Source organism: Lepisosteus oculatus, chromosome 8 (genome assembly GCF_040954835.1).
Source record: "Lepisosteus oculatus isolate fLepOcu1 chromosome 8, fLepOcu1.hap2, whole genome shotgun sequence".
Lineage (NCBI taxonomy): Eukaryota > Metazoa > Chordata > Actinopteri > Semionotiformes > Lepisosteidae > Lepisosteus > Lepisosteus oculatus.
In genome coordinates, this window is record NC_090703.1 from 49,544,108 (window position 1) to 49,571,070 (window position 26,963).

The 26,963-nt window shown below is 43.1% G+C and overlaps 1 protein-coding gene across 6 annotated transcripts in view; it reads right to left on the minus strand.

Annotated features, from left to right (window-relative positions):
* fgf13a (fibroblast growth factor 13a) overlaps positions 1–26,963 on the minus strand; it is a 126,610-nt gene that overhangs the window by 93,842 nt on the left and 5,805 nt on the right. The window contains exon 1 of one of the 6 annotated variants that reach the window (XM_069193718.1): positions 1,522–1,558. The exons of the other annotated variants lie outside the window; for them this stretch is intronic. Within the exon in view, the coding sequence (XP_069049819.1) occupies positions 1,522–1,543 (22 nt within the window). The 5' untranslated portion in view covers positions 1,544–1,558. Of the gene's footprint in view, positions 1–1,521; positions 1,559–26,963 lie in introns of those variants that run through there. 6 annotated transcript variants of the gene reach the window in all.

Here is a 26,963-nt window from a genome sequence, read left to right on the forward strand (position 1 = left end):
ACCCCCACGTCTCGCCCGTTCTCCTCTGCCTCCGTGTTCAAGGAGCGCCACAAACCCTGACTCTCCGGCAAACCCAATAAATACAACCTAATGGCAGCAGGCACTACGCAAAACCCCGTGAAGCGTGGATCCCAAGGCAGGCAGGCCGGTAATGAGGGTTACTGCCCAATCCCTCACAAGCAGCCAGCCTTAAATCAGCACGCCCCACAGGGCCCAGCCTTGAGGATGACATCTGAAAAGAGGCTAATGCCATTATGATGAAGCATAGTTTTAATCCAAACTAGCTCCCTCTTTCACACAGAGATGTCTCTGCTCCACGTATATACAGTACACTGTATTATACACTATGTATATGTACGTTACGTTACATTCTGCATGGAGAAATTGACCATATCTGGTCCTGAAGAAACTTCCGACAATATTTTTTTAAAAAAGAAACAAACATTGAAGAGGTTTCCTACTAGAATTGTCTAAAACCAGGGGAAGAAGGTTTAGTCATGCAGACACAGAGCTTGACTCAATATGCATCACCAAAGATGACACCCTGTCAAAACATTTGTCAGTTGGAGTTAGTTTGCCTGGCTTTAATACAGATTCACAAAGAAGCATTTGGAGTTATGCATGAATTGCTTAATACCACAGCAAAACTACCACTGAATACAGAAGGCTATACATGTAATGCAAGTTTCAATATCTTTTATTCAGTCACATACATATATAATCAAACACTGAGCTAAGAGTCAGCCAAATGATATTTCCACACATAAATTTACTTTAAGATCCTTGGTTGCAGAAATGCTCAGATACCTTTACACGCCAGTCTGCCAAAAACTGGAAGAAGGAATTATCTTGAAGCAAATTGTATTTCACGTTTTTCTTTATTTGAGGGGAAACATCAAATGCTGTCCTGTCACGAGTAAACCGGATCTTGGGAAAGATTCAGAGGGATATCAAATAAGAGAATCATCCATCCACCCATTTTTAATACTTAAAATGAAACCAAACACCCAGCAGAAAAGCCATGTGGTCACTGGAAAAACATGCAAAGTCTACACAGAAGGCGTTTGACTGGAAGCAAACCCACAGCCCAAAAGTGAGACAGAAACAGTAACTGCCTTGCCATCCACACCAGATGAAATGATTCGTTTATCACAGTTAGGAAATGCATTCCCAGACGCTCTTAGAAAGATTCAAAAGACAACACCTTCTAAATAATTGATTTTAAGGAGATTTGGAGAAAACTGGGCTCTTGGCTATAAAACCCTACTCTGTCTCAGTTTTCAAGTTTAGAACCAGGAAGTATGAAAGGTTCAGTCCACATCATAAAAGTGAAGATATACTGTGGTCTCAACCCACTGACAGGTGTTTTATAGCATGGACCCAGCCACCAGGACTCAAAATATAACATTCTGTTCTGGAAAATCCCTTGCAGAATCACACATTATGATTAGGAATTTTAATACTTTGTGATTAATGATGTCAAAGTTGTGCAATACAGTGGTCAGAGCGACTGTATTTCACCTCTCGGGTCTTGGGGTCCCATCCTGGGGTGCTGCACAGTCTCCCTGTACTTGCATGGGTTTTTCGGGGGGGGGGGCACTTCAGTTCCTCCCACCTCCGCATGGCCCGCCGGCTGCTCGCGTTTGCCCTGGGGTGGACTGATGTCCTGCTCAAGACGTCGTCCAGCTCTGCACCCTGCTCTTCCAGAAGAGGCTCTGGGTTGTGGTGACTATCACCAGCAAGGAGTGGCTCTCAGACAATGAATGAATATCACTGTATCAGAACCTCATTTTAAAATTCCCCTGGTAGAGAGGGAACACATCACTTTCTTGTGTTCCAGATGTTTAGGAAGATGTATTTCTGCTTTAGGGGAAGGTGTTAATTCTGTGTCATGGCTTATGAACTACATTTACAGTATAAAACCCACTTTGACTCCATAATCCCATTTCCAGTTATGGACTTGCTCACAGGCCACGAAAGCTCAGCAATCACGCTCATTAAGTTAATTTCGATCCGCGAGAGCTGACGATCTGGCAAACCGCTTGACCTAATTGGTCATTCCCAGCCACTGGGAGGCCAGGCAACGGCAGCTTGCTTTAAGCTCCGCTTCCTGCCTCACCCCCCAGGGCGTGCTATTTTGGGAAGGTTGCCGAGATCAGCGTTGTCATGGCTCTAGTTTAATCTTAGTTTTCAAAAGTGGCAAAAACACCTCTTCCATCCCTTCTGAAACAACAGCACCGTCCACCACTCCTACCTGGTTACCTTCCCAGAACCGCTCATAGTATTTCATCAGGCTGAGGTTTGAGGTACAGTATAGTCCTTTACTCAGAATGTAGAGCACCACAGTTTTGATGAATCATGTTTGCACGGCCCATTGTTATTCTGTCAGGTCTCACTGGTATTTATTTTATTACTGGTGTGCGTTTAGGATAGTATGCAAAGCTGTGCTGGGTGGATGCTTTCTGTTATTGGCTCTTTGTATTGTATTTGTCTTTTAATTGCATGAGCTCAGCAAACCAAATTCCATGCAATTAGTTGTTATGGCAATAAAGGGTTGAACTATTGAGCCAGAGCACAGGTCAAGGACAGCACTTATTCATTTTATATCTGCAATTTAAAAACTGAGTTATGACATTCACTATGACAAAAGAATGAAGCAGGAAAAAAATGAAATTATTGAAGGGGAGTGGGTGTAAATCGTGGAGCTAGATATTACATTAACCCCTTCATCTATTCATTCAGGAGAGCCAACCCAGAGAATCACACTAGCAAAGCAACAATTATTCCAATACAGCCACTTTCACTACAGTTGACTGAGGCTAGACAATTCATGGAAACGACACTGGTTTTCCATGGGTTTTCATGTGAGGGAGCTTCAGTGAAGCCAGAAGGGCTTAGGCACAGGTCAACAAATCTCCCTGCGACTGTAAAAACCCTTGATGTCTTGTAGTCGCCGAGTGGCGCAAGTGAAATTCATACAGGACTAGGTGTCTAATTCTTCGGAAGGCTTGTCCTGCTATGGGGGGAATTGCTTTTCCAAGTCACTTTTATCAGAGTTTAATGCCAAAGAAAACCAGAGCCAGGGGAATGCTAGCAGTCAGGAGCAGCAGGTATAAGAGGAAAGAGCAATACATTTCAACAGACCCAGTGTATCACTTCAGAAGAAGAACGATGAAACCCAATAAACAAAACTGACTCCAAGCTATGCCTACAGTAGCTCGGAAAACACATTGCTCTGTCTAGTCTTTCTCTGCGCATTCATCATATTCCTTATTTTAGCATCGCTGTTGTCTCCTCTGTCTTTGATGGTTTCTGCTGCTGTTTCGATTAATCATTGGATTTCATGAGGACGGACAGGTCACAGATTTATAGGTAGGTTCTAATCATCACTGACAATTCTCAGTAAATCTCCAGATAAATTTCAAAAGCAACATCTTTAAGACAGAACGTTCGCCACATTCTGATGTTTGCTGTGCCCTGTCCTTTTACAGGTAACTTCTGCATGCAGATATAAGGTATTAACTTATTGTGGGAGCACCAGAAGGGGTTTCTTTGCATGGATTAAAAAGTCAGAGAGAGACCTTTGTCCTGCTTCAATTAGTGATCACCTGGACTGTATCTGGTGGTCTGAGCTGACATACTGTAAGTCACCGGACCTGCTGAACGTCTGGCAGAAACTTCACATCAGAAGCAAATTCCCCATATGAACGATTATGGAAAATTTCTCCAAGCATGGTGGCACATATGCCGTTTTACCCCATGCTTGCTGTGTTTTCCAATGGTTTTAAAACCACTGCAATATGGTGTACTCCACTGGACTAAACTACAGGAAACATTGGTTATGGCGCATGTGACATTACCTTGACCCAGTATGTTTAAGCACAGCAAAGGCATGAAAACAAACATAGAAATCCACAACCAAAGTAAAGCAAAATCCCAGCAAAAATTTGTAAATGGTATGATAAAATCCCCTAGGTATTCATAAGGAACCCAGGGCACTCCTCACAGAGTAAAAGTCCTCTGAATGACCTCACCGCCATCTTTCACCATCGAAACAGTCCTACCTGCCTTTGATTTGCTGCATGCTGCAAGGCTGGCTTGCTGCACCAGCCTGAGCATCTCACATGCTGCAAGAAAGCCTACAGAGCTCCAGGGAGCCAGCCTGCACTCCTGGCAGCATGCACTGCCTCCTCTGCCTAGCTGTTTGCTTGCCTTGCTTTTCACTGGCTTTGCCAACTGAGTCAGCCAACCTCTGGGCCCCAGAAAGAGCACAGACAGGGCACAGCTGGGATATGCTGGACCTCCCAGATGATTTCCTAAGGTGCAAGACATTTTTTCTCATGTTTTTTTAGACATTTCATCTGTGATTCAATATGTGTTGGAAATTATTTGAAACGGTGTTTCTCTTTCAGATAGGAGGCCATGGGCAGTAATGAGCTCAAGAAAAAAAAAATCAGATTTGAAGATGCTTACACTATTGTGGATGACAGGAAATGGTCGAGCAATAAGATGATGAAAAGAAACAAACTAAAGGACTTATATCTTTTTAAAAAAGGGCTCATTGCTTAAAGTAGAGAACATACAGTAAAACAAAAAGCTCTTTGATTTCTAAGAACGACAAAGACGGGGGAAACAAAGAGCAACATCCGAGCTACACAGAGCTGTCCTCAAATTCGACCCAAACATGAGAAGATAATTATTTTTAATCCCTGTTCTGCTGCATCTGCAGCCAGGCGTGCAGAAAAAATAAACGACATGCCATTCACCGGTTATTTTCAACAACACTTGTCAAGGCGTTTGCTGACGCTCCGTCAGTGTTTAATTTAAGGCATGCCCCATCTTGAAGCTGGGCCTCGGAGCACAAGAAACATACACACAGCCACACACAGGCTCTAGTTGGCTCTGTACCTGTTCTTCAGAGGACTCTACCTCCAAAATTGGGATAATAAATGAAACCACATCTTGTTAAGGGGGCAAAAGATCTGTTCATCCAGGTGATGTATTTCTTTTTAAAAATCTGTGACCAGTACAGTGTCTTCAAACCACTATGATGGATCATCATTGTGTGCCATCAGCATTGTAGGTTGAGAGGCCAGAAGGACACAGCTACCCACATAGGAACTGGCTGTACCAAATGTACCAAATGGCATTCAAATTTTGAATTCCAAAATATTGGTTTGGTTTACTAATATTTTACTGGGGGTTTTTCTTAAGAAAGCCTTCACCTGCTTGAGGTTGAGTTGTCATTTAATGAGCGACTTTAAACTTCTCTTAGATGTTTCTCCCCTCTTTATTTATTCACTGATATCATGATATACAGTATGTTACACTTATATAACATGAAATATCAAGCAATATCAAGTACAAGATGCATTGATAATCAACCAGTGATAGTTTCTCTTGCACAAACGGGTGAAAATTAAAAATACTGTTTGTTATTTTGCATTCATCACACCCTAGAAAAAGAGCACCGAGAAGCTGTTACACTGTTTATTTTACCGAGCCTTTATACAATTAAAACAAAATACCTCAGTGATCCCTCATTTATTATCCAGCTGAAAGTGACATTCCATCATGTTTGAAATCCGTCTGAGTGTTGCGGAGGATTAGATCAGAGGAGCCGGGCCTGAGTTAAGGGGGTAACCAACTAGAAGCTTCGACTTCGACTTTCTTCCATCCTGGGAAGCACAACTCTAGTCCGAGCTTCAGCGGCAGTTCCTCAATCCCCGCTTTTTAGCGAGGAGCAGCTGGCCTGGACACCTCCAGCGACCCCACGAGCGGCGCCCCGAAGATCGGAGCCCCTCCCAGCCCTGCTCTCCACGAGCACGGGGGGCTACACCCTGCATGGCCTCGCGGGCCCGGGCCCCCCGACGGGCACCGGGCCGCCATCAGGAGATTGTAACGAACAGTTCTTTCCGGACCCTATGCGGACGACACAATCCGAAGAAGTGGGGAAACACTAGGAAAACGTCATGCAGGGATACGGGGCTGAAAACAGGGGGGCGTGTCCAAAGTGCGCTGGTGCATGGGGGAGGTGTGGCCGAGGCAAACAATCCAAAAGTAATCCATAGAGGGAATCCAAAAACACAAGAGTAAGTCCATAGCCAGCTGATCCATCCAAACAAGGAATTAAAACCATGAACCGGGTCGGAACCGGCGGACAGGGAACGGGAACAGAGATTAAAACCTTAACGGGACCAGGTGCTTCCAGGTCCCGGACTCGCACGGTGCGGAAACCAGATGCAGAGCCAGGATGAGCTTCAGCGCCTGGCTTTTAAGGTGGGCTGGGAAAAGGGATCAGGTACACAGAATTAAGTCTAAAGTGAAAGGGCTGGAGCACCCTTAAGGAGGGGGGACTATAATTGTGACAGAGATCCCCTCTGGACTCCGAGTCCTCCCCGTCAGCCCAACCAGTCTGAATCGCCCCAGCAGGCCAGGGGGCAATTTTAGGCGGGCCATGTGAAGATGGTGGCCGTGAGTGAGACTCCCACAACGCCACCTTCACCTCCGGGTCGAGCTTTAAAATTAATCGCACACAACCAAACTGTGATCAATTCTTTTTCTGTTTTATTGTCATTTCATCTGCATTCCTTTCAATTCCACTTTTGTAAGTCCTCCTTTTTATAATGTCATTAGCATGTTGGTAAAAAATCTTAACTGCTTGTCACAAGGCCCAAACTAAACCAGGACTGCAAACTACTCATCAGTGACAATTTGACAAGACTGGCACATCTTACTAATTAATAATGGCAATGAATTTATTTTGGCAGTATCCCCACGCCACTTACCAGGAAAAGCCCACTATGAAATACTGTACTTGGTTTCCAATTTGCTGCAATTTTGCTATTTGAAGGTTGAAGGCACTGGGCATCAGAGATAATAAACTGCTTCATTTTAGAGTTGTGCTCATTTCTGATTAGGGGATGTAATGTATTTGTAAATCATTCTGAAGAAACCATACTTAAACAGGCTAACCTCACAACTTTTGATCACTAGCTAAAATGTCACACCATGCAAAGAATCTACAACACAGTTGCATTTCATTACATCTGAAAACATTAATCCTCCTTCACCTGAGGGAAAGGAAAACAAAAAGAAAAGCCTTGGTAAGTAAAAATCGTGCCTTCATGGTATCTGAGAATATAAGTCTTGTGCCAGGCCAATTAATGTTTACAATCTAAGGTGAAGCCATGGGAGCTGAATCACACATCTCATGGCTTTTCACTCTCTCAGAAGGACCTACAGCATGTGTTTGCCAGAACTGAGAAGAGCAGATCAACAGGGTGCCCTACCCACTGCCTGCCTGGAAAGTGACCCCCACCAGGACATCATTAGCCCTTCTCCTTTCATCTCGTGTGCCCCACAGTTAGGATGCAATATCTCATTAACAGAAAGAGCCAGGTGCAGATAACAATTCTAGAGACAAACAACTTCATTAGTTCCAACACAGCTTTAATACATACAGTCAAATCTTTTAAGAAATATTATTCTGCACAACGTCCTAAATCATGTAATTATGGCCTGATTTCATACTATGGCATAATCAAATAACATCTCCCAGCTTTGCAAGCATGCATTTTTGTAGAGAGGTGATGCTCCTCCACTCCCATTCCCCATTTGGACAAGCAGTTAACAGTGGAAGAACAACAGATTAGTGAGGGCTGTAAATAGCCTGACCTTTCTGTGTTACTATCGGGGTGCAAACCGATTCCCTAAAGATCATGGATGTGCTGAAACTAGGATCACTGAGGATGTGGACTAATTATTTTGATCACAAATGTATATATTCACATAGTCCTAAGGGGGGAAAAAAGCAATTGGCAAAACAGGGGATCATTTCAGAGAGAGATACTTCATCTTCCTGGTCATTCATAAATAGAAAAGCATGCCGCAGTCAAAAGGATTTGACACAAGACTGTCTTGCCAGGACAGTGAGGGTACTAATCCAGGCTGTGACCCAGTGCTTTTGCTCTGTATAAATTGAAACACTAAAGAAAATGATGGAGCACTACAGAGCCCAACAAAAGCTGCTATTTGAGGTCTGTACTGCAACAGGAACCTCCAGAGCAGGTGCATTCTTCCCTCTGTACTAGGTTAGGCCAGGTCCAGAGAGGATGTGATGGAATATTAAGCACCTTTTGGCCTTGACACAGGGAAGAGAGATGGAAAGCAATTTTGCCTCGTCTTTAACCACAGCTTGCGCACTGCACACAGTGTGAAAACCAACCTGATGCATGCCTTCCTTCCAGCTGTGCTGGGACCAGAGAACAGCGTTCAGTCCGAGCTGCGGCCCATAAATAAAGAGCACAGTTTCAATCAGGAACAGACAGCGTAACGGCAAGCGTCTCCTGTGAAACAGCTTTGCTTGAGTGATTTCAAATGCAGGAGTCTGATCTCCTTCCAGGTTTGCAACAAAGAGAGGAAACAATGACACAAAGGGATATGAACAGCACTCCGACGCCCCCTCTTTCAGCGAAAGCCAGAAGTTTAATTTATTGCTGTGTGCACAGAGCTGTAGCAGAAGTGATCAATTCCAGGGGAGGCTGAGTAATTTAACCTTATTTCTTTTTTCACGCTTTGAATAAGTCATAAGCCTCATGCAAGTGATTTATTCTCTCGTCTCGTCTCTTTCTTTTTCTCTCGTCCCTCTGAAGCCCAGGTCCCGGTAAATGAGGAACAGGGAGTATATAAAGTTTGATGTGAAATCTGCCAGGAAAGTGGCTGTTCGAGTGATTACCCTGTTCATAAAAAAGCTATTTAGGTCAGGTAATTTACTGCCACACTGTAGCAAGTGTGTAATGCGGTGTCCCACCGATTAAACTGACTTTGTCACTTTCTAATCTCCCAGCCAAGGCAGGATGAAATCCCAACGCCAAGACTCAAATGCGAACTGCAGGAATCAAAGCAAAGCCGGAACAACCATCTGCCTGAATGCCGGTTCAGCTGGAATTCATGTTTAGTACTGCACCGTAATAACGTTAGATAATGTTAGCTCATAGCCCTGTCCTAGACATGAATTGAAATATTTACTAATATCTATACAGACAACCAATACACAGGCTTTGGAATCATGTATTAGAACACCTAAGTGAACACACTTTACTGATAATGTTGCTTTATTAGCCCTATACAATTTCTTGCATTAGGAATTCGTCTTTTTTTTACATACCCCAACTTTTCTCCATGAGACACAGACACACAGACAGGGAGAGAAGCTTGGGGTCAGAGCGCAGGGCCAGCCATTGTACAGCGCGCCTGGAGCAGACCTTAAGGGCCTTGCTCAGGGGCCCAACGGAGTAGGATTCCTCTGCCAGCTGCAGGATTTGAACCGGCAACCTTCCAGTCACAGGCGCAGATCCTTAGCCACAGAGCCACCGCTCCGCCCATGTTACGCATGTCATAACAGTTCTCCATATTAACCATGCCCTACTCCAGCCAGTACTGGAGCTGGTGTATTTGAATCATTCACCAAGTCCATTGACCCCCTGCCAAACCGCATCTGCTGGTAGCAAACAATGGTAACAACAGGAGGCCATGCTGAAGACAAAATTTCATTGCCCAAAACACGGAAGAAAGATGCGATGAATTTCATGGCTTTGATCTTGCAACAGTACTTGGCAAATAGACTATTGTTAAATGACACCACAGTGAGCAAAACTTAGTGAAATGCTTTTAGCTATTTGGGGATATAAAATACAGTGGTGCTCAATTTTAATGACTGTCTATCTCTATAGCACTGTTACATAAAGCTTCGAGACTCATTATTCCATAAATACACTGTATAGATTCAGTTTTCTACACAGGAGGTAGTGGCCAGTCACCCACTCTTAGATGACGGTTCTGTTTCATGTTATAAAATAATAACAAGAATAACTGACATTCAGCCACAAAGGATCGCTCTGGACAGCAGGCCGCTTCATGTTCTTGCTTTATAATAAGCACACTGGCTTTGCTGTACTTTAATCCTTCCTTGGGACGTCATTTCTTGCCACACGGAGCAACAATAAAAGCTGCCGGGATGCGAAAAAGCGCACTAATGATCGGCTGGCGAGCGTGAACTCGGAGCTGCCGAGACATCAGAGGAACAGGCTCGCTGCGGACGTGGAGCACGCCATCATTAGAGGAGCACAAAAATGAAATAAACGGAACTGTCCGTGTTCTCCTTGAAGGAGGGGGAAAAAAATAAAGAAGTTATTCTCCACCTGCCTTTTTTCCCACCCTTCCACCACTTTGGAAGAAGCACTTTTCTCATTAACCCTCTGTGTCTGTTTCCACGGCAATACAGCCGGTTTGCGGTGGGGGTGGAGGTCATTAAAAACAACAGCTCTGCGGCTCAAGACGGCCCGGGCAATCCGAACAGAAAACGGCTTCTGTCTTTGAGTTCAGCCCCCCCCCCAGCAGCTCCGTGCTTGATTCTGAAAGCATCATTCGGCAGGCCGTGACTGAGCAGCGCAGAACCCCTTCCAGCGCGCAGATCTGTAAACACGACGGCAGGGTGCGTGCGCTATCTCGACCCGCGGACGTGCGCTTCTACGCGGCGCTGTCTTTATTACCGATGGCTTCCCCAACTGCCCAGACGTGCTTTGACTCAGTTGCTCTGAGCGGGGAAAGTGCCAGAGAACAGAATAAAAGCTTTGGCGGATATTGTGGGGAACCCCCCTCCCCCCCCCAACCTCATCCCCTCCATCACAACAAGCAAACAGCGCTATCAAGATAACAGAATGAAAGTAGTTTTCCGCACAAACCCCGTTTAGAGGTAACAGGAGAAGCTAACGAAATGGTCATCAACAGTAGCTGGAATTTAGGGGACCTTTCTTATGTAATTAGTGCACGGACGGAAGATATGCCTGGAATAAAAACCGTCACTCCTGACAACATCGGCACGTGCGATGCTGTCCTTTCCTCTGCTGCGCCAGGTGATCAGCCTTTTGTTTCCATTAGATTCTTAAGACTTCTGTTTAAAATGAAGGCCCGGCAGCATGTGCATGCCTAAACTCACACTACTACTACTACTACGACTACGACTACTACTAGTAATAATTCCTTGCATGTGTATAATCCCTTTCATCCCTCGTCCCGAAAAAAACTCAAGGGGGGGACGTAGCTCCTTGCCCACCCGTGTGCCCCCCCCAGCTGACCTGGGAAACGACAGTGGGACATTTAGTGAGACCAGACAGGACACCAAGCTCTCACCAAGAATCTCTGCTCCTACAAACAGGGCCGTGGGAACAGTGGGGCCCTCAGATCAGCCACTCCTGCAGAGCAGTGTGCACAGCCATGATACTAGAGGTGGCTGGACTGGGAATTCTGGGCTGGAGGAGCGAGTTGCGTCTCATTGGTCCGACATCGTAAATTATTTACACACACAGTTGCTCTACAACTCTAACCAGATTTATTATCCAAACTACACTGTATGTTCTTAAAAATTTAAGAACCCAGTGCAACACACACCCAACATTATAACAAAGACTACTGTACTATTACAGAGTGATGATACCAATATAAGCCACTGGATTTTGGTAAAAAAGAGTAAATGTATTCAGAGGCCACAGGTAACTATCACACTATAAAGATAAAGCAACTTTAAGAAAGGGGAAATTTATGTTTTTTTATCCCCCAATATATGGATCATACACAGCCGATACCCTGGAAAACAAGATGAGATGCCGAGAAGCAGCCTTTCCAAGGGCGAAAGCTGTTGCACCCCCTGGGGTGCGGATCGAGATGATGGTACTGATCCCCCATCCTGTCCCAGAGGAGTCGTGCCCAGCTGGGCTCCGTGCTTGTGAAGGAAAACCTCTCCCCTCTCCGAGCCGATCTGATGCAGCTGCCCTCTCGCTGCCACCCACTGGACATGAATAATTGATGCCCTTCTCTCAGTTTTGTTCAGCGGTATCACACGGGGAGAGAAGAGGGGGGCTCGGTCATGAGGTATTCCTAGCGGACTCCCCCACAAAGCTGTGGAAAATAACGACCGGAGGGCGACAGAAGCCCAGCCTGACTGGCTGCTCTCTCCCTGCGAGGCTGCAGGAGGCTGCAGGAGGCTGCAGTGCTGGCAAGAGAGATGCAGCGCAGCGCCGTTGCCCAAGCCCCTTCAGCGGCAGCCCACAGCCCCCTGCGGCCTGGACACCACCGCCACCTCTGCCGCTTCGGCACGCTCCAGGGGAACACACTCGGTCCTGCTCACCCGAGGTCTGGGGTAAACGAGCAACCAGACGCCTGGCGCTGTAAAGATAAATAGCGGGCTTTTAAAAAAAAAACAAGCGGTCACTGACACAACAAAAGAGTTGCCAAGGACGGAAAAATAAAAAGGCAGCAAGAGCCACAAATCTAAACCTCTTCAGAAACTGGCTAAATCAATAATCGGTAAATCTTCATATCTATTTAAAACATGCCTTTTCTGGCAGTGGGATGAGGTCCAATGGAAAGAACTATTTGCATTCTATAAACATCCAATGCTAAGATAATTATGAAGCGGCTTTCCAGTAATTGGATGGATGGCTCTGGTTTGAACACCAGTTGTGGTTTTCTCAGTTGTCGGATCTGTTCATCTGAAACGCAGACTGGAAAAGGGAGCAGCAAGCTTTGCCCCTTAGTCTTCAGCACTATCAAATCCTAGTGACCTAAAACTAAAGACCTACAGTAAAACAAAACCATACTCAGCATCAGGCCTATCTGGAATAAGACCACCAATGATCAGTAAAAGAAAAGGCAGAACACGAAGGCAAACACACAGCACTCTTTCCAACTCAACCTTAACACAGGTCTGTCTGTGACTTTAGCTGACTTTACTGTATATAGAGCCATTACATCACTATGTCATGAAGCATTATGGACAGGTAAGGCTTGCAGAGATTTTGCACTTCACAGCAGCACACTGAGTGGACGTGATGTTCAGGTGCTGAGATCCCTGCCTGGACAGAAAAAGGGCTTAGAACCAAACTCAAACCAAGTGGCAACACTGCCAAATGTCCCTTTGCTTTTCTTACAGAGCAAAAGTCACACAGCTCTGGCAAGACCTCAATTAATACATTAAGACATTTAATTAATTTATCCCAATGAAAGGTCCACTTTTGTTGGAATATATTAACATACTCATTTATTTTTTTTTATAATCTGGATTTCATTAATCACACAATAACCTTTTTTAACCTGGAGCTGACTATTTTTATCGTACATCTTCGAGCTCTGCCAGAGAACAAGGAGGTTCTCAGGGTTCTCGGCTGACACCAGTAAACCCGACAGAAAACTACTGATGGTCTGCCTGAGAGCTGCCCCATTTCAACAATGTCTGCCGAGAGTTAAAAAGTCACCCTGGAAAGAGATCACTAAGAGACGTTCTTGTGATGATCCTTGCCACCTGAGCATGTTTCTCTTTTAGACCAGTGTGGCATGAGCAGAGAGGTGAAACTCCGTAAGGAACAGCAGCAACACTATTTGAAGGACTGGCTTCAAATAGCTGACCCTGCGCTCTGACCCCATGCTTCTCTCTCCCCGTCTGTGTGCCTGTGAGTCTCATGGAGAGCAAGTTGGGGTATGCGAAGAGACAATGCAAGAAATTGTGTATGGCCAATAAAGTGATAAAGTGAAGTTCAGATGTTGTTGCATCCAGAGGTCACAGAGCTGCATCCTTTTATTCCATATCCTAGATTCGATGCTCGGAATTGTGAGCTGTCAAGTTGAACGGGGTCACACCCTGGAAAGGCATTCCCTGAGAAGAACATCTAAACATACAGAAGTAAGCAACATCCACCTGGAGGCTACCTGGCACTCGCGTTGGTATCGGACTTCGAGAACCACGGCGGGTCTGACTTTCAGTGCCCTGGTTTTGTGGAATGACAGCCCATCTTCTGACTTGAGATTTTGCAGCTCTGTTCCCGAGGCGCGATCTACAGGGTGGGTGGATCAAGGTTTTGATTTTCACACATGATACATCGCACCCATACCTGCTTTAGTAAGAATGGTTGATGGATTTCTCTCGATCTTGTCATTCTCTGGCTTCCTTAGAGACCAAAAAAAGCACTTTTCCCCCCAATTTTTAGCCACACATTCTGTGCTAACCTCGTGCTCATATAAACGTTCTTCCCCTGAACAACGGTGAATACATTTGATAAATTCCCCTATATTTGCAGAAGTTTTAGGTGTGAGAAAAACATTTTTAAAAGAAATCTGTTAAGCATCCCTGACTGAAAGAAACACCAGCTGTTTTAACTCAAAGCTTTACACAACTGAAGCCAAGCAGACCTACTGTCACCCCCACTCCACCAAAGCACTGTTGTACCTGTGTACTTTGGAAAAAAACAATGTTCTTTCAAGCTTAGAGGTATGTGCTGTTCACACTGTATCCCCACCCCCCCCCCGCACACAGTGGACTCTGAAACAGGTGCCAAATGTATTGCTGTTGGTTTGATAAAGCTTACAAAATGGCCAATCCTCTAGCCAAACAGATGGAATAAATGAAGTCAGTCTCCTGGCGTCTCTCTGTTTATATTTCACTGCTCTGGCAGGATGACAGCTCCAGTACTAAACCCCCTTACAGTTGCTCCTGCTATCTGGACCTGGTTAAGCCCCGATGCATGAAGTGAGTAACATGCGGCATTCCCGTCAAATGGGCGTACTCCTAACACAGCGAACCCTCTGTTCTGCTGGCACCCGAAACCACACAGCTGAGCAAAAGGAAGACAGATACCCCTCGAATGGGGACAAGGAGCAGGGAGCCGCTCATCGCTCTGCAATCTCTCCACAGGTGCAACAGAGCGAGAGGGCAGCCTAGAGGCAGTTCCTGCACTAGCACTCCCATTTGATTGCGCACACAAAAAAAAACACGTTTACAGGTCTTGAGCATTTTTATGTAAACAGAGAAAGTCCCACCTGTGTGCTGGAACGGACATGCCATCAGAAATCAAAGGCCACAGCCTCTTTGCATTGAACCACTGGTCGATCAGATACATCCGCTTTACAAACACTGGCCAGGCCTGGACAAAGGATTTGCCCAGCAATTGGCTGGTGTAAAACTCCGTGTTTGAAAGGTATCGCTGGCAAGAACTGCATCAAAGAAAACTGCGCAGTGAAAGGGAAGGAGAATTTTCTGCTCCTGTTTTCCATCTCCTGGAAATTCAAAATTAATATGGTACTTTATTCCAACTGTACCATTTCCCAATGGCACCTGCTAAGCTGGTGATATCTTTTTATTGCAAGTGGCATTAGTTTCCAGCTCCCCCTGACTCCTATTTAAAACAGCCCGTCCTGAAAGCAGGGGAATGGGCAAGGCAGGGAGATGTGATTTTCACTCAGTCAACTGTGAAGAGCACCTGATGGCAGTGTGATTGCTTCCCTCATACGTCTCTGCAGAAAATCTCACCTGGCTCATATAACATGATTAAAATTCCCTGAGTGACGTTCATTTTATATAGAGCTATCAGACATTAAGAGATAGGTGACGTGTAAAATTGACTCCAGCAGGTGCTGGATGTATTACATATCACTCTTAAAGGTGCCGTTGGTGTGTTCCAAAATCAACCCCTATTTCATATCTTATTGACTTTCTAGTCATTTACCTTTTGTGACTCTCTGTTTCAGCCACAATTGATCTGTTTTGACAGGAAGTGTTCCAGGGGAAGTATAGGTATGCTGCAACAAGGTCATGCCAAAACCATTTGCTAATGGTTTTCAGAGTGTGTTGAAATACTCCTCATTTATTCTTTTAGTTCACAAAGAATTTCACTGACGGTTTGAAATTGACAGCACCCAGCAAGCCTATTCGTCTACAGTGTCTACAGCCTTGAAATAATCTTTTTAACATGTGGGTCTTAAGAGGAACAAAAACAGACAACAGGTAATGTTGGTACTAGGCAATTAAAAGCTCCCCTCTCTGCATCTCGCCAACTACTTTCTGTAATTATCTTGAGTTCTGTCCCTCTACGGTCACAGGGAGTTTATGCTATGTCCTTCTCCTGACTAATTTAATTAGGAAACATTTTTTTGCTCCATATTCCTCCATTAATCAAAACATTTTGCAGCGGGCCTTTGTTCTGACGCACAGCCGAAGCATTTTCAAACAGCTCAGCAAGGACACGGTGCAAGCTTTTGATTAAGCATTTATTTTATTTTTTCTGTGGAGACATCTCATTATGTAAATTATTTCTCATCCTACTTTGCACAGCTTAGAAGCAGAGCCGTGCTCAAGATGTTCATCACTCCAGACTGTGTGAAATTAGCTTCAGGGACCAAGGAGCAACATTTGCTAAATTTAGAAATCTTTTCACAATGCTAAATTCAACATTTTCTCTCTATAAATTCTCTAAGGTCCACACAAACACACACAACTCTTGTCAGCACAGACAAGGGGCTTCTGATTTTCAGTAGTTTCAGCAGGTGCTTCTGTTTATTCACAGGTCCCGGGGACACCTGCATGAAGTTCTCACTAGTCAGCTGCTCCAAAATACTGTAAAGGGGTCTCATTTATTTTGCCGCACGGTGAGAATACAAATAAAAACTTTCAAGCATAAACAGTCAACGGTGGCTCATTGCCAACATTAATAACACAGAAGCTAAATATTTTAGTGGAGTTCAGGTGACTGATGATCTTGAATACACAAACCTTTACAATAACTGCAGAGAAAGAGCAAGAATTTTGCATTTGTTCTCGGTTTATAACTTCCCTTATTTCCATATTAAAAATATATTTGTATTTTTATACAAACTATATCTTCAAGGCATCTCAAGCAGGGCCTTCAAACAGTTAACACACTGAAGGCTAAATTGAACAATCACAGCGCGCTCCACATATTATGCTTCAAATATAAACGTTGTAACTTTTTACAATGTCACAGAGAGGTACTGTTGTTCTAAAACAAATGAAACTGCAATTAAAAACTGCTACTACTGAATTTATTAAGTGGTCCGAGTTTTGGCACAGAAAAGCCTTCGTCGGGATGTACAGACTTGCTTCAACAGATCTTATATTACTCAGTAATTAACTAGAAAAAAGCCATTCCCAATGAAACAGTCAAGTACTTAATTTAATGGCAGTGTTTATATGAACATATACGGTAGGTTACATGAACTAACCAATTAAAAATACACACAAAGCATCAGTTTAATGTTTTTAACACTTAAGTGACATAAGTTAAAGCGACTGTCATTAATTTAACATGTTTCTTTCAAAGAGGGAACACATTTTCCTTTATTTCTCTGCCCTACAAAGAACTTAATCTTAACATCACCTTTTTAAGTCATAAAGCTGTTCTGATGTTTCAAACAAGTTATACAAAGACTAAGACACTGACATGGCTCATAAACAGAATTTAAGATTACAGTGGAACATGACTCTTCTAACAGACAACCCTTTTTTGACTTGCCTCCATTTTGAGCAGATCATCTGAAGCCCATAATTTGTACACACCTAAAGCAAACCCCTGAGTGGTGAAAATAGTTCTTATGTTTTAGCTTTTATCCCCTTGATAATTAGCAACAGTGCTGACATACTCTTTTTTATTTTACTGCTAATCCCCTTTGTCATTTTAGAAACCTTAATTAGTTCATGTCCAGACAAACTATTAATCCCCTGAATAATTTAAAGCAAAACATCCACAGGGACTCCAGAAACAGTTTCCATGACTTCTAGGCTTCAGTGCGCACATACAACTATACACACAACTAGCTTCACCAAGTGCAGATTAATTCTTTAACAAGTTTCATCCTCCAGTACTCCATTGCTTGTGCCAAAGACCAACAGAGCACCCCTGAAGGAGATGATAATTTCATCGCTTTTTCACAATGCCCAACTTGGACAAGAGGTGTCTTTCACACAGGAACACAACTGTTTTTGTTTCCACATTCAAAACACAACTACATGACGGAGAGGTTTAGAGAGGATCTGGCTGAATAGTGTTATACTAAATGATCCAGTGTATCCAAATTGCAATTCCTCTTTTGTAAACTCTCCATATTAAAAATATATTTACACAAGAAATATATTATTCACCTTTTTACTGGGCATTTCTTACAGTTCATTTGGCTTGTTTCTTAAACAGAAAACAATGAGAAAAACTACAGCAGTCTATTTGTAACCTTGAGTAAACTCGCACAGTGTGATTTCGGACATGGGGTAAAGTCAGAGTTGGCGCAGGGCAGGTCAATTTGGAAGACTGGATGAGTGGGAGAAGGGGGTGGTGGCTGGCAGAACGGGGGTAGTGGTGGCATTTTCCTGATTACATGGAAAACGCGATCCTTGCCGGTCAAAGGCTGAGACCCTTAAACTCGGCACAGTATCTGTTTACGCTGCAGAGCACCCTGGGAAAGAGGCGGCAGCACAGCAGCAGCAGCAGAGCCATCAGTGACAGAGCAGCCTTAGGGCCTATTTATAAACACGCTGCCTGAGTGGGTTCACGTCTAAAATTAAATCCCATCTCACAGTATAATAATCATCCCAGGAGATGTGTAATTATTAAAAGTACATTTTCCACAGTTGCTTGTCGGGGCCTATGTACACAGCACCACAGCAACCTTAGGACCACCAGGACGAAAGCCGCCCAGACAGATTCTGGAATGACACAAGCTCAAGAAAGAGAGGCCCCGAGCTCAGACTTCATCTCCAGCTCTGCAAGCCATGGAATGCATTTAAATCAAGAGAGGGTTTATGTTATTGTTACTTTACACTTAGCCTTGCTGAGCTTATTCCGTTTTTGTGTGCATTCGCACAGAAGATCTTTCCCAGGACACGTGCAATTCCCTGTCGCCTTTGCCTGACTTGGCACAAGCCCATGTAACGTACGACTCCGTTATGATAAATGGTAAGAGCATGAAGCTCCCCTCGTATGTCCAATGATGCACTGGGACACCGCTCAGAAGGTAACAGCCCAGACCGCCCTCGCAGGCTGTTAACCAGAGGAGCCCAGAAAACAAGTAAAAATATTCAAATCAACGACATGGAACTAAAATGCCATCCCACAATGCCCCTTAGATGAAATACTTCAAATCAAAAGACCAAACTATCATATGACTAACAGCTCTACTGGAAAACGATGAACATTCATTGGCCGGCAGTTCATTTGAAAAAAAAATAATGTCTGCTGTAAATAAAGCAGCCACGTGTCCTCAAGATTATTTTATAGACCTCAATGGTTCAAAACATATATTCATGTCACCGAGTTAATTTCATCCGCACAATAATCCAAAATCCCGAACAGAGGTACAGTATAATCCCACACCTGAACTGGAAGCCATTAGTTTAATGAAAGAATTTCAGAAATGAAAAGAAGATTTGATCCTACAGCATAAATTGCTAATTACATTAATTACGGTCCACATACAGAAATGAAAGCCACTTCATTTTATTTATGGATTCAAAAACAAGAATGTGTTGCAGAAACCTAACTGCGAGAGACAGGGTACTCTAGCCCTGGAAAACCCTCATACGTATGTTTTATAGGTCACCTTAAATATCCTGTTTCAGATGTTTGCAAGGATTTGTAGGTCCTTAATCAATTAAGCAAGTCAATGGTTTAATTAATGCAACTCTACTGCATGAAGGATTAAGGGATTTGTGATCTAAACGATCTGTAAATTACTTAATTAGCAAGTCACCTGTTCAATAGTTCCAGGTCCACTTGGCGATTTAAAGGTTCCCTCTAAAGCCAGCTAAAGTGGAGCTTCGTGGGATAAAGGTAAAGGAGAATATCAACAAGATAACACTTCTATACCACTAATCATATCATTCTGTTCTTCGGCACAATCTGGGATTGTTTTTCTTCAGAAAACAACATGTGAGTGCTTCTGCATTCACTAGAGCCTCAACCGTCATCTTCAGAAGACATTAAAAAACAAACGTGAGCAGAGACCTTTTAAGAAATGGAAATAAAAATAAGGTAAAGCCCACAGTTGGAAAAGGAGAACACAAATGGCTCTCTAGAGCTGGATCATTTTACCCCATCGCCGTGAGCAGAGCTGCGCCACTGAGAGAGAGTTCCTGTCGACATCCTGAACCGCAAAGAGCAGATTCCCCACTATCGCTGCACCAACCCTGATCTGCTTAAAGACCTTACAGTCCTTGATCAGACCCACTGCCCTGGAGCTTAAGGCACAGTTACCTCGGCCTCCACAAGAAGCGTATTTAGGGATTACCAATGCACCTAAATAATTACACAGAGGTATTTAAGGATTATCGCATGCAATCTCCTCACAGGGAGCACTTGGCTGCTCATTTAGAGAGATGCCTGTGGACCACCTGTTAACTTTTCTATGCATTTCATCTGTTCTGGGATAAAAATGGACACCTGGGGGTCCTGTGGCTTTTCCAGTCACAGCAGCCAATGCATTCTCAGCTCAGATCTCCCTGTTCCAAACATCAGCTCCCACAACTGAAGCAGGAATTAATAAAACTTTAAGAGCAGATCCCGGGAGGGTGGGGAGATGTTTAGGGACACTTCAGAAGAGGAGCAGGGGTTAAACTAGCAATTACAAATCTCTTTCGATAAAAAGAGCTTCTTAAGAAACCAACCCGTTCAAATCCTGACTGTGTAAAATGGTGGGGGTTTCCCCTTCTAAAATGCAATAAAATAAGCGTTTTCAACAGCTTTCAAAACCGTTTTCTTCCCCAAGGGATGATACTCATCAGAAGAGAGGGTAACATCCAGCAACGGTGTAGAACAAGAAGTCACACACGTACAGAAAAAAAAAGATTTATTCTTCAACACAAGGAAGCCCGTGGGAGCTTGGCACGGCCTGAACCACGACAAGGCGAGCTCGACACCATTTTGCGATGAGGCAAAGAGACGGGCCCAGGAAAATCCTGAATGCTTCCAAGAGCACTGCGATGCTTTCAGAGTGTCTCCTTTAGGCAGCTTTAAAAACAGGTTTGCGTCACCGCTTCAGATCAGGCAGCTCAGGCCTCGCAGTACATCACAAACAGCTCTTGCTGTACCATGGTTTCATAAGCATATTCTGCGGGAGGAGCAGTTCACAGCGAGACGCTCTGCCTAGAAGTTTGGACACAACAAATGTTGTCCAGAAGGAATGGGGGAGGTGATCAACTTTTTGTATGTTTGTAGCCTGAAACTCGGTGACTGCATGCTGTATTTTTGGAACATCTCCCTTCTGTCAAAAAATAACACTTGTATTCTGAGCCATATTACTGTATGTGCTTTTGTTCATTCCAGTATTACTTTGTATTTAGAGCACTCAAATAAACTGAGCCCATTCATAGTGCAAACTACTGTATCTCCTGGCGCCATTAGTCTCTTCACTGAGGTGTGCGGCATTTTAGATCGAGACTGGGTAAAACGCTTTTTTTGTTAAAAAAAGGATTATTTGATCATGTGTAATGGTGAACATGCTATTTAGCTTGTCAGAATAAGATATTTAACAAGGTTGCTTGTGACTAAAAATCACGGCGCTGATCTTTAATTCAATACCTTTCTTAACTACACAGAAGCTATTCCAATTATATTTAAGAGACACACACAGCTCTCACAAAGACCCCCGGTTAGTTCCTCCACCCCAGTTTCCACTTAGCAAGGTTCCCACCCGCTCAACAAAAGCACACACACCGCACAGGACCAATGAAATTAATCCACCAGTCTCAGCTGCCTGGGTTCGTACTGCAGTGATTCTGTAGCCACCTAAACTCGTTTTAAAAAATGCAAACAATTTTTTTTAAAGGATCGTTCTTGGCTTGGGGTCAATTTTGCATGGGATTAATGATCAAATGTCATTAGAATGATCCCAAACTGGGCTGGGCAATCTCAGTCTTGGAGGGCCAGAGTGTCTGCAGGCTTTCTAGGGCTCTTCAAAGCAGCAGCACCTGCAGGGTTGGAGAACCTGTTAAATTAGACCCATAAAGCCAACAATGAGCTGACTTGCTTTAAAAGAATAAAATGGAACAAAAACCTGCAGACACACTGGCCCTCCAGGGCCATAATTACTGTACCTACTCCTGCTCCAAAAGTATTTCTACCACCTCGACCATCCTAAACAGACTACTTCCACCATCAGGCCTGTGCTATGACCCAGAACATACAAAGAACAAACCAGAACAGTACACAAAGAGTTGTATTGCACAATATAAGTATAAATATAAATGTATTTATACCTGCAGAGCCTTCTGCCACCCACAAGCAGCAATGCTGGACATAAGACTCAAGCGATAGGAAAAAACACAAATGCAAGTGGGATCTGGAGAGAATTTGATCAAGCTTATTACATCGAATATCAAATCCCATTAAGCAGAACCAGCCAGGTTATTGGTAAAATGCAGCTTCTTTACTATTAATCAACCAATTTCAAAAACTATATCTCTGAATTTTTTTATTGATTTTTTTCCTCTCCAGTCCATCTCAGAATGAATTACTGAAGGCAGACTGAGGAAAAAAGCAGATCTTGTTTCACTGATTGCATTTTGTGCTCGTCAGAAATCCACATGATCAGACATTTCTCAAAGGTGACAAAGAATATTTGAACATATGATTATAATTGTAAGTACTGTACACTTGAGCTATTCTTGATTATTATCTTTATAAGTCAAGAATGTTAGGCATTTGGAAATGATCATCATTCACCTCAACTGCATAGAAAAGGCTACAATGAACAAAACAATGAGACATTACTAGAAGTTCATTCACGGGATGAAGAAGGACTTTATCAAAAAGTAAGCCAACAATTGACCATCTCTCCCGCTAAATAAACCACTTACAAACCAACAAACACTCGTCTGGATGAGTGGAATTATGTTTCCACTCTGTCTGGACAGACGAATCAGACAAGTGCAAAACAAAGCACTTGTTGCCACAAGTAATTTAAAGAGAATTTTGAAATGTTGAAGTGTCTGTCAGTTTAAGCTGAACAACACTATACACCTGTGCCTTCTCTTGAAAGAAATGCGAGAATTATACTGCACGCATTATTGCAGTACTTTAGAGCCAAACACTGCATTTTAATTCCACAGGGGTTCAGCATCTCTTCTACTTCTGCAATGGGAGCTTGGGCTCTTCTACGTTTTCTGCATGGGCTTTTGAGCTGTGAGCTCCAGTGTGCATTCCCAGCATCAGCACCAATGCGATATGCACGCAAATGCTGTGTAAGACACGAGACAAAAGACACACGGTTTTCACTGCAACACAACACAGGCTTGCTTCCCTCACACAGGAGAAGCTCAGCTCCGATCAGTAACAGCGCCGGCTTCCCAGCTGGTGAAGTGCAACAGAGATTAAGCAAACAATGCAATTTATTCATCTAAAACATGAGACTGCTTTGAAAACAATGATAAAACAGAATATACAGAAAGCTGAAGAGTTCAGATAAAGGGAACTGCCGCTCTTTACACAAACTGCAGACTGGCCCCCCCATGCTTAAGAGATATATTGTGTTTCATATGATTTTGCACAGTACAATGTAAAGCTGAACTGTACTATTCTATATTTTACAGAATTGCATACCTCCATATTGTAACAAAACGAACACTATGCAATTCCAAAATCCTGTTTTATTTTGTACACAATGCATTGGCACAGCAGCTGTATAACATGTCATGCCAAAATTCCCTCCTTTCAATGTTGCTAGGAAGTTGGAAAGTGGTACAACTTGTGTCCTTGATCGCCTCACCGCAGTGTCTAGACCGTCTCTGGTGTCACTTATGAAGAATAACTGAATAGTAAGAGGATGATCACAGTGTACATTTGCATTATTAGCCTTAAAACCTATGGGAACATAAAATGATGGCTCATTTAACGTCCACTGAAACACAATGAGCAATTATAATGCTTTTCTGTCAACTACCACCCAGATCATATGAATAACAGGAATATTACACAGCAGTGATCAACAGCTGTAGTGGAATACCAAATCCCACTTAAGACACAGGAAGGATTCAAATGGCCCCTCTCCCTCCATACAGAGGCAATATTCAAACCTCTCTGTGCAGGAATATCTGTTTAGAACTCCAACAGTGGCATATTTACAAGTCAGAGGGAACAATTATTTGCATCTAACTGACTGCAAATCAACAATAAATCCAATACTTGATCTGTGTGGAGGCTGTGTGTACCCTTTCCTCCTCAGAAATCAAACTGCATGATGAACAAACTTACAACGTAGCACCAACCTTCCTTTAGAATTTAATCAAATAGAGCGAGATTCTGTAAACACCTGGCGTACGAAAAACAGCAGATTTTCGCTTCTCTATAAAAAAATATTTTTTATGATCCCCAGCTCAACAAAATTGGAAAGCAACAGTTTTAAAACTGTTTTCAACTATCTAAAAGGGACTCTGCCCAAGATGTCAAATCCAAAGAGGTTATCAGTAAGGTTACAGAAGCCTTGGATCCCAGTTCAGGTGAAGATACAGTGACATACAGGCTACAGAACAAATGAGACCAAAATACTAAACATCTCACTATGTTGCACATGGATTCTACAACACTATGTCCTAACACATACATGTCAGATGCATCAGACCTTGAAGCATGATACGTACTTGATTAACTTTATAAACAATTGTGCTAAGTAAAAAGAATACTTACAACCATTTTATTTATGCCCACTCTGATCAGAATCATCTCCTGAGCATTTCAGATCTTACTGCCGGACTTAGTTTGGAATACTATCTGAAAATCAAATAGAGAACAGATCTCGGATTTCCTATATCATATACAGTAGCTTACAAGCATTCTTGTTATAGATTTAGCCTGAGAATCTGCCTAACAGACTGCGTGGCAGTTTAAAAAGGATTCTTCTCCACTATGTCTAAGATGTGAAATGCAGGAGGGGTCAGTACTGCAAGTGATATGGGCATGCCTGGATCTCTTGATTACCATGTGCGTCCTCTTGCGACATCAATTTAACACCTCGAACATAAGACCTGGTGTTGTTATTATCATTTCATCCTTCTTATACTCCTTCCCCACACAGAGTGTGCGAGTATGTTATATGAATCTTTTGTTGTACTTCTGGACCACAGACTGCACTTCCGATCAAAGCGGATGGTTTTGAGCTCAAAGGGAAGCCCGATATAGTTCACAACATTCCCGAACAGGAACATTTAATTTCAATGCGCAGTCAATAGACTTGTGCATTTTGTTAGAAGTGCAAAACAAATGATTCAACACGCTGTAATTTCTTTCCCAGACAGCTTATGACTCTAAAATCAAATTTAATAAGTAATACAACTTCTCTGGAGCGATTCAATTATCAATTTTTGTGTAACAGAAGCCAGTTCTTGAAGCTCCCTGAGTGCCCGGTTTGAAAGCAGGTATTAGGCTACAGATATGACAGTAGCTGACAATGGAACAGTTACAGTGCAATAGTACAATTTACAGTTTTGCAATAACCCTTTGTTTAACCAGATGGGTCTGTGGAGCACATATTGTCATCCACAAAGACAACCAGTTCAAGAGGATCATATGAGTGCAGTGCAGAAATAGGAGTGAAAGAAAGAAAAGAACAATCAACACAATGTAATAACGTAACATGTCACAACACAGAACGGGTCAGTTCACAAGTGCAAGAGTCTGGCAGAAAAGATTTCATCACACAACGGAAAGCCCCCTTGGAAAAGAAGACGGGCAGCTTCAGAGCACTCTGCAGACAGTCTCAGTCATGAGCAGCGGCACATTGAAATGACTTTCTCCTCAAGTTAGCAGTTACTCTTGGCTGGTTATCTGGTGATAAAAACACCACTGTACTTCGTTATTTGTGCAATGATACTGTCAACTGCAAATAAAGATAGAAAAGGTGTTTGTTTTCTCAATTAATCTGCAAACAGTTTAAATCAGTGGCACTTGCCTAGTATGCAGAGAGGTCCAATCATTCAAAGAAGAAAGATAATGAGTGTGATGGAGGGCGTCTGATGAATCCTATGGCAGAATGGTAAAAGACACCAGGTTTCCCAAGTAAAGCTTAAGGGACCATTCTTAAGACATAATCAATGTAGTCTGGAGTGAGGAGTACAGACATTTGAACAACTCTTTTCCAAGAGGAATGCATAATACACATTTTGCTGTGATCAAAGAAAACCATGTCTAGACTTTATAGTAGCTTATAATTTATGAATGAGTTCTGAAAGATAAAGCATTAGCCAATGAACGTCCTATTTATAAACAATGGCTGATCCAACTTTAAGATGGCAAAGATTTTGTGACCCCTACTACTAATAGAGCAGTTTGAATTATTTATTGAATAGTGGAATTATTTATTGAATTGTGGAAGATAAGCTGTAGATCTGTCATCACACATAATAAAGTTAACTGATGAGTTTCAGATGGTGCTGTCTGCACTCAGGTACAGTAGATATGAAAGCAGGCTATCTCTGGAGCAACACTGTTAATGTAGTTGGGAATAGAAGCAGGACTGGGACAGACCCTTGTGGATCTCCCTAAGTAACTGCACATTACTACCCTGGCCCTTTCCATACTGTGTACAGTTTTGCATGTTTCTCTAAAACCATGTGCAAGAGTTCATAAAAACTAAATATTATGCAACCTTATCAAAAGGATTGAGAGGCAGTAAAGCAGGTTTTGTCAAGGGCCCTTATAATATCCCTGCGAACCTTTGAGACTACTGTAACATACCCATGCACAGGATGACAATCAAACTGTCCACCAGACAAATATAACTGCTGCTGAAAAAGGAGCCTGTGTTTTGCCATAGTTAATTTAAATTGTACAATGATTCCTACTCCCCAAAACTAGCAGCTGGGATTGAGTGCTCTCAATCGCCGACAGAGACAGGTGCCTTTGGCAGGCAGGTCAGGCACACAAGTACGCATATCTATGAAGAAGGCTTTAGGCTTTTTCTCTTCTACAATACTGGAAATACAATACTGCACCCTGGGCTGTACAAAAATAACGACCAAAGAATAAAGCTACCATCAAGTCACTTCTGGGCTCTAAAATAACCCTTTCCAGTGCCACAGATACTTGAAATGTCCTATTTTGGATCATGCTTCGATCGGCAGAAACCTCCCATATTTC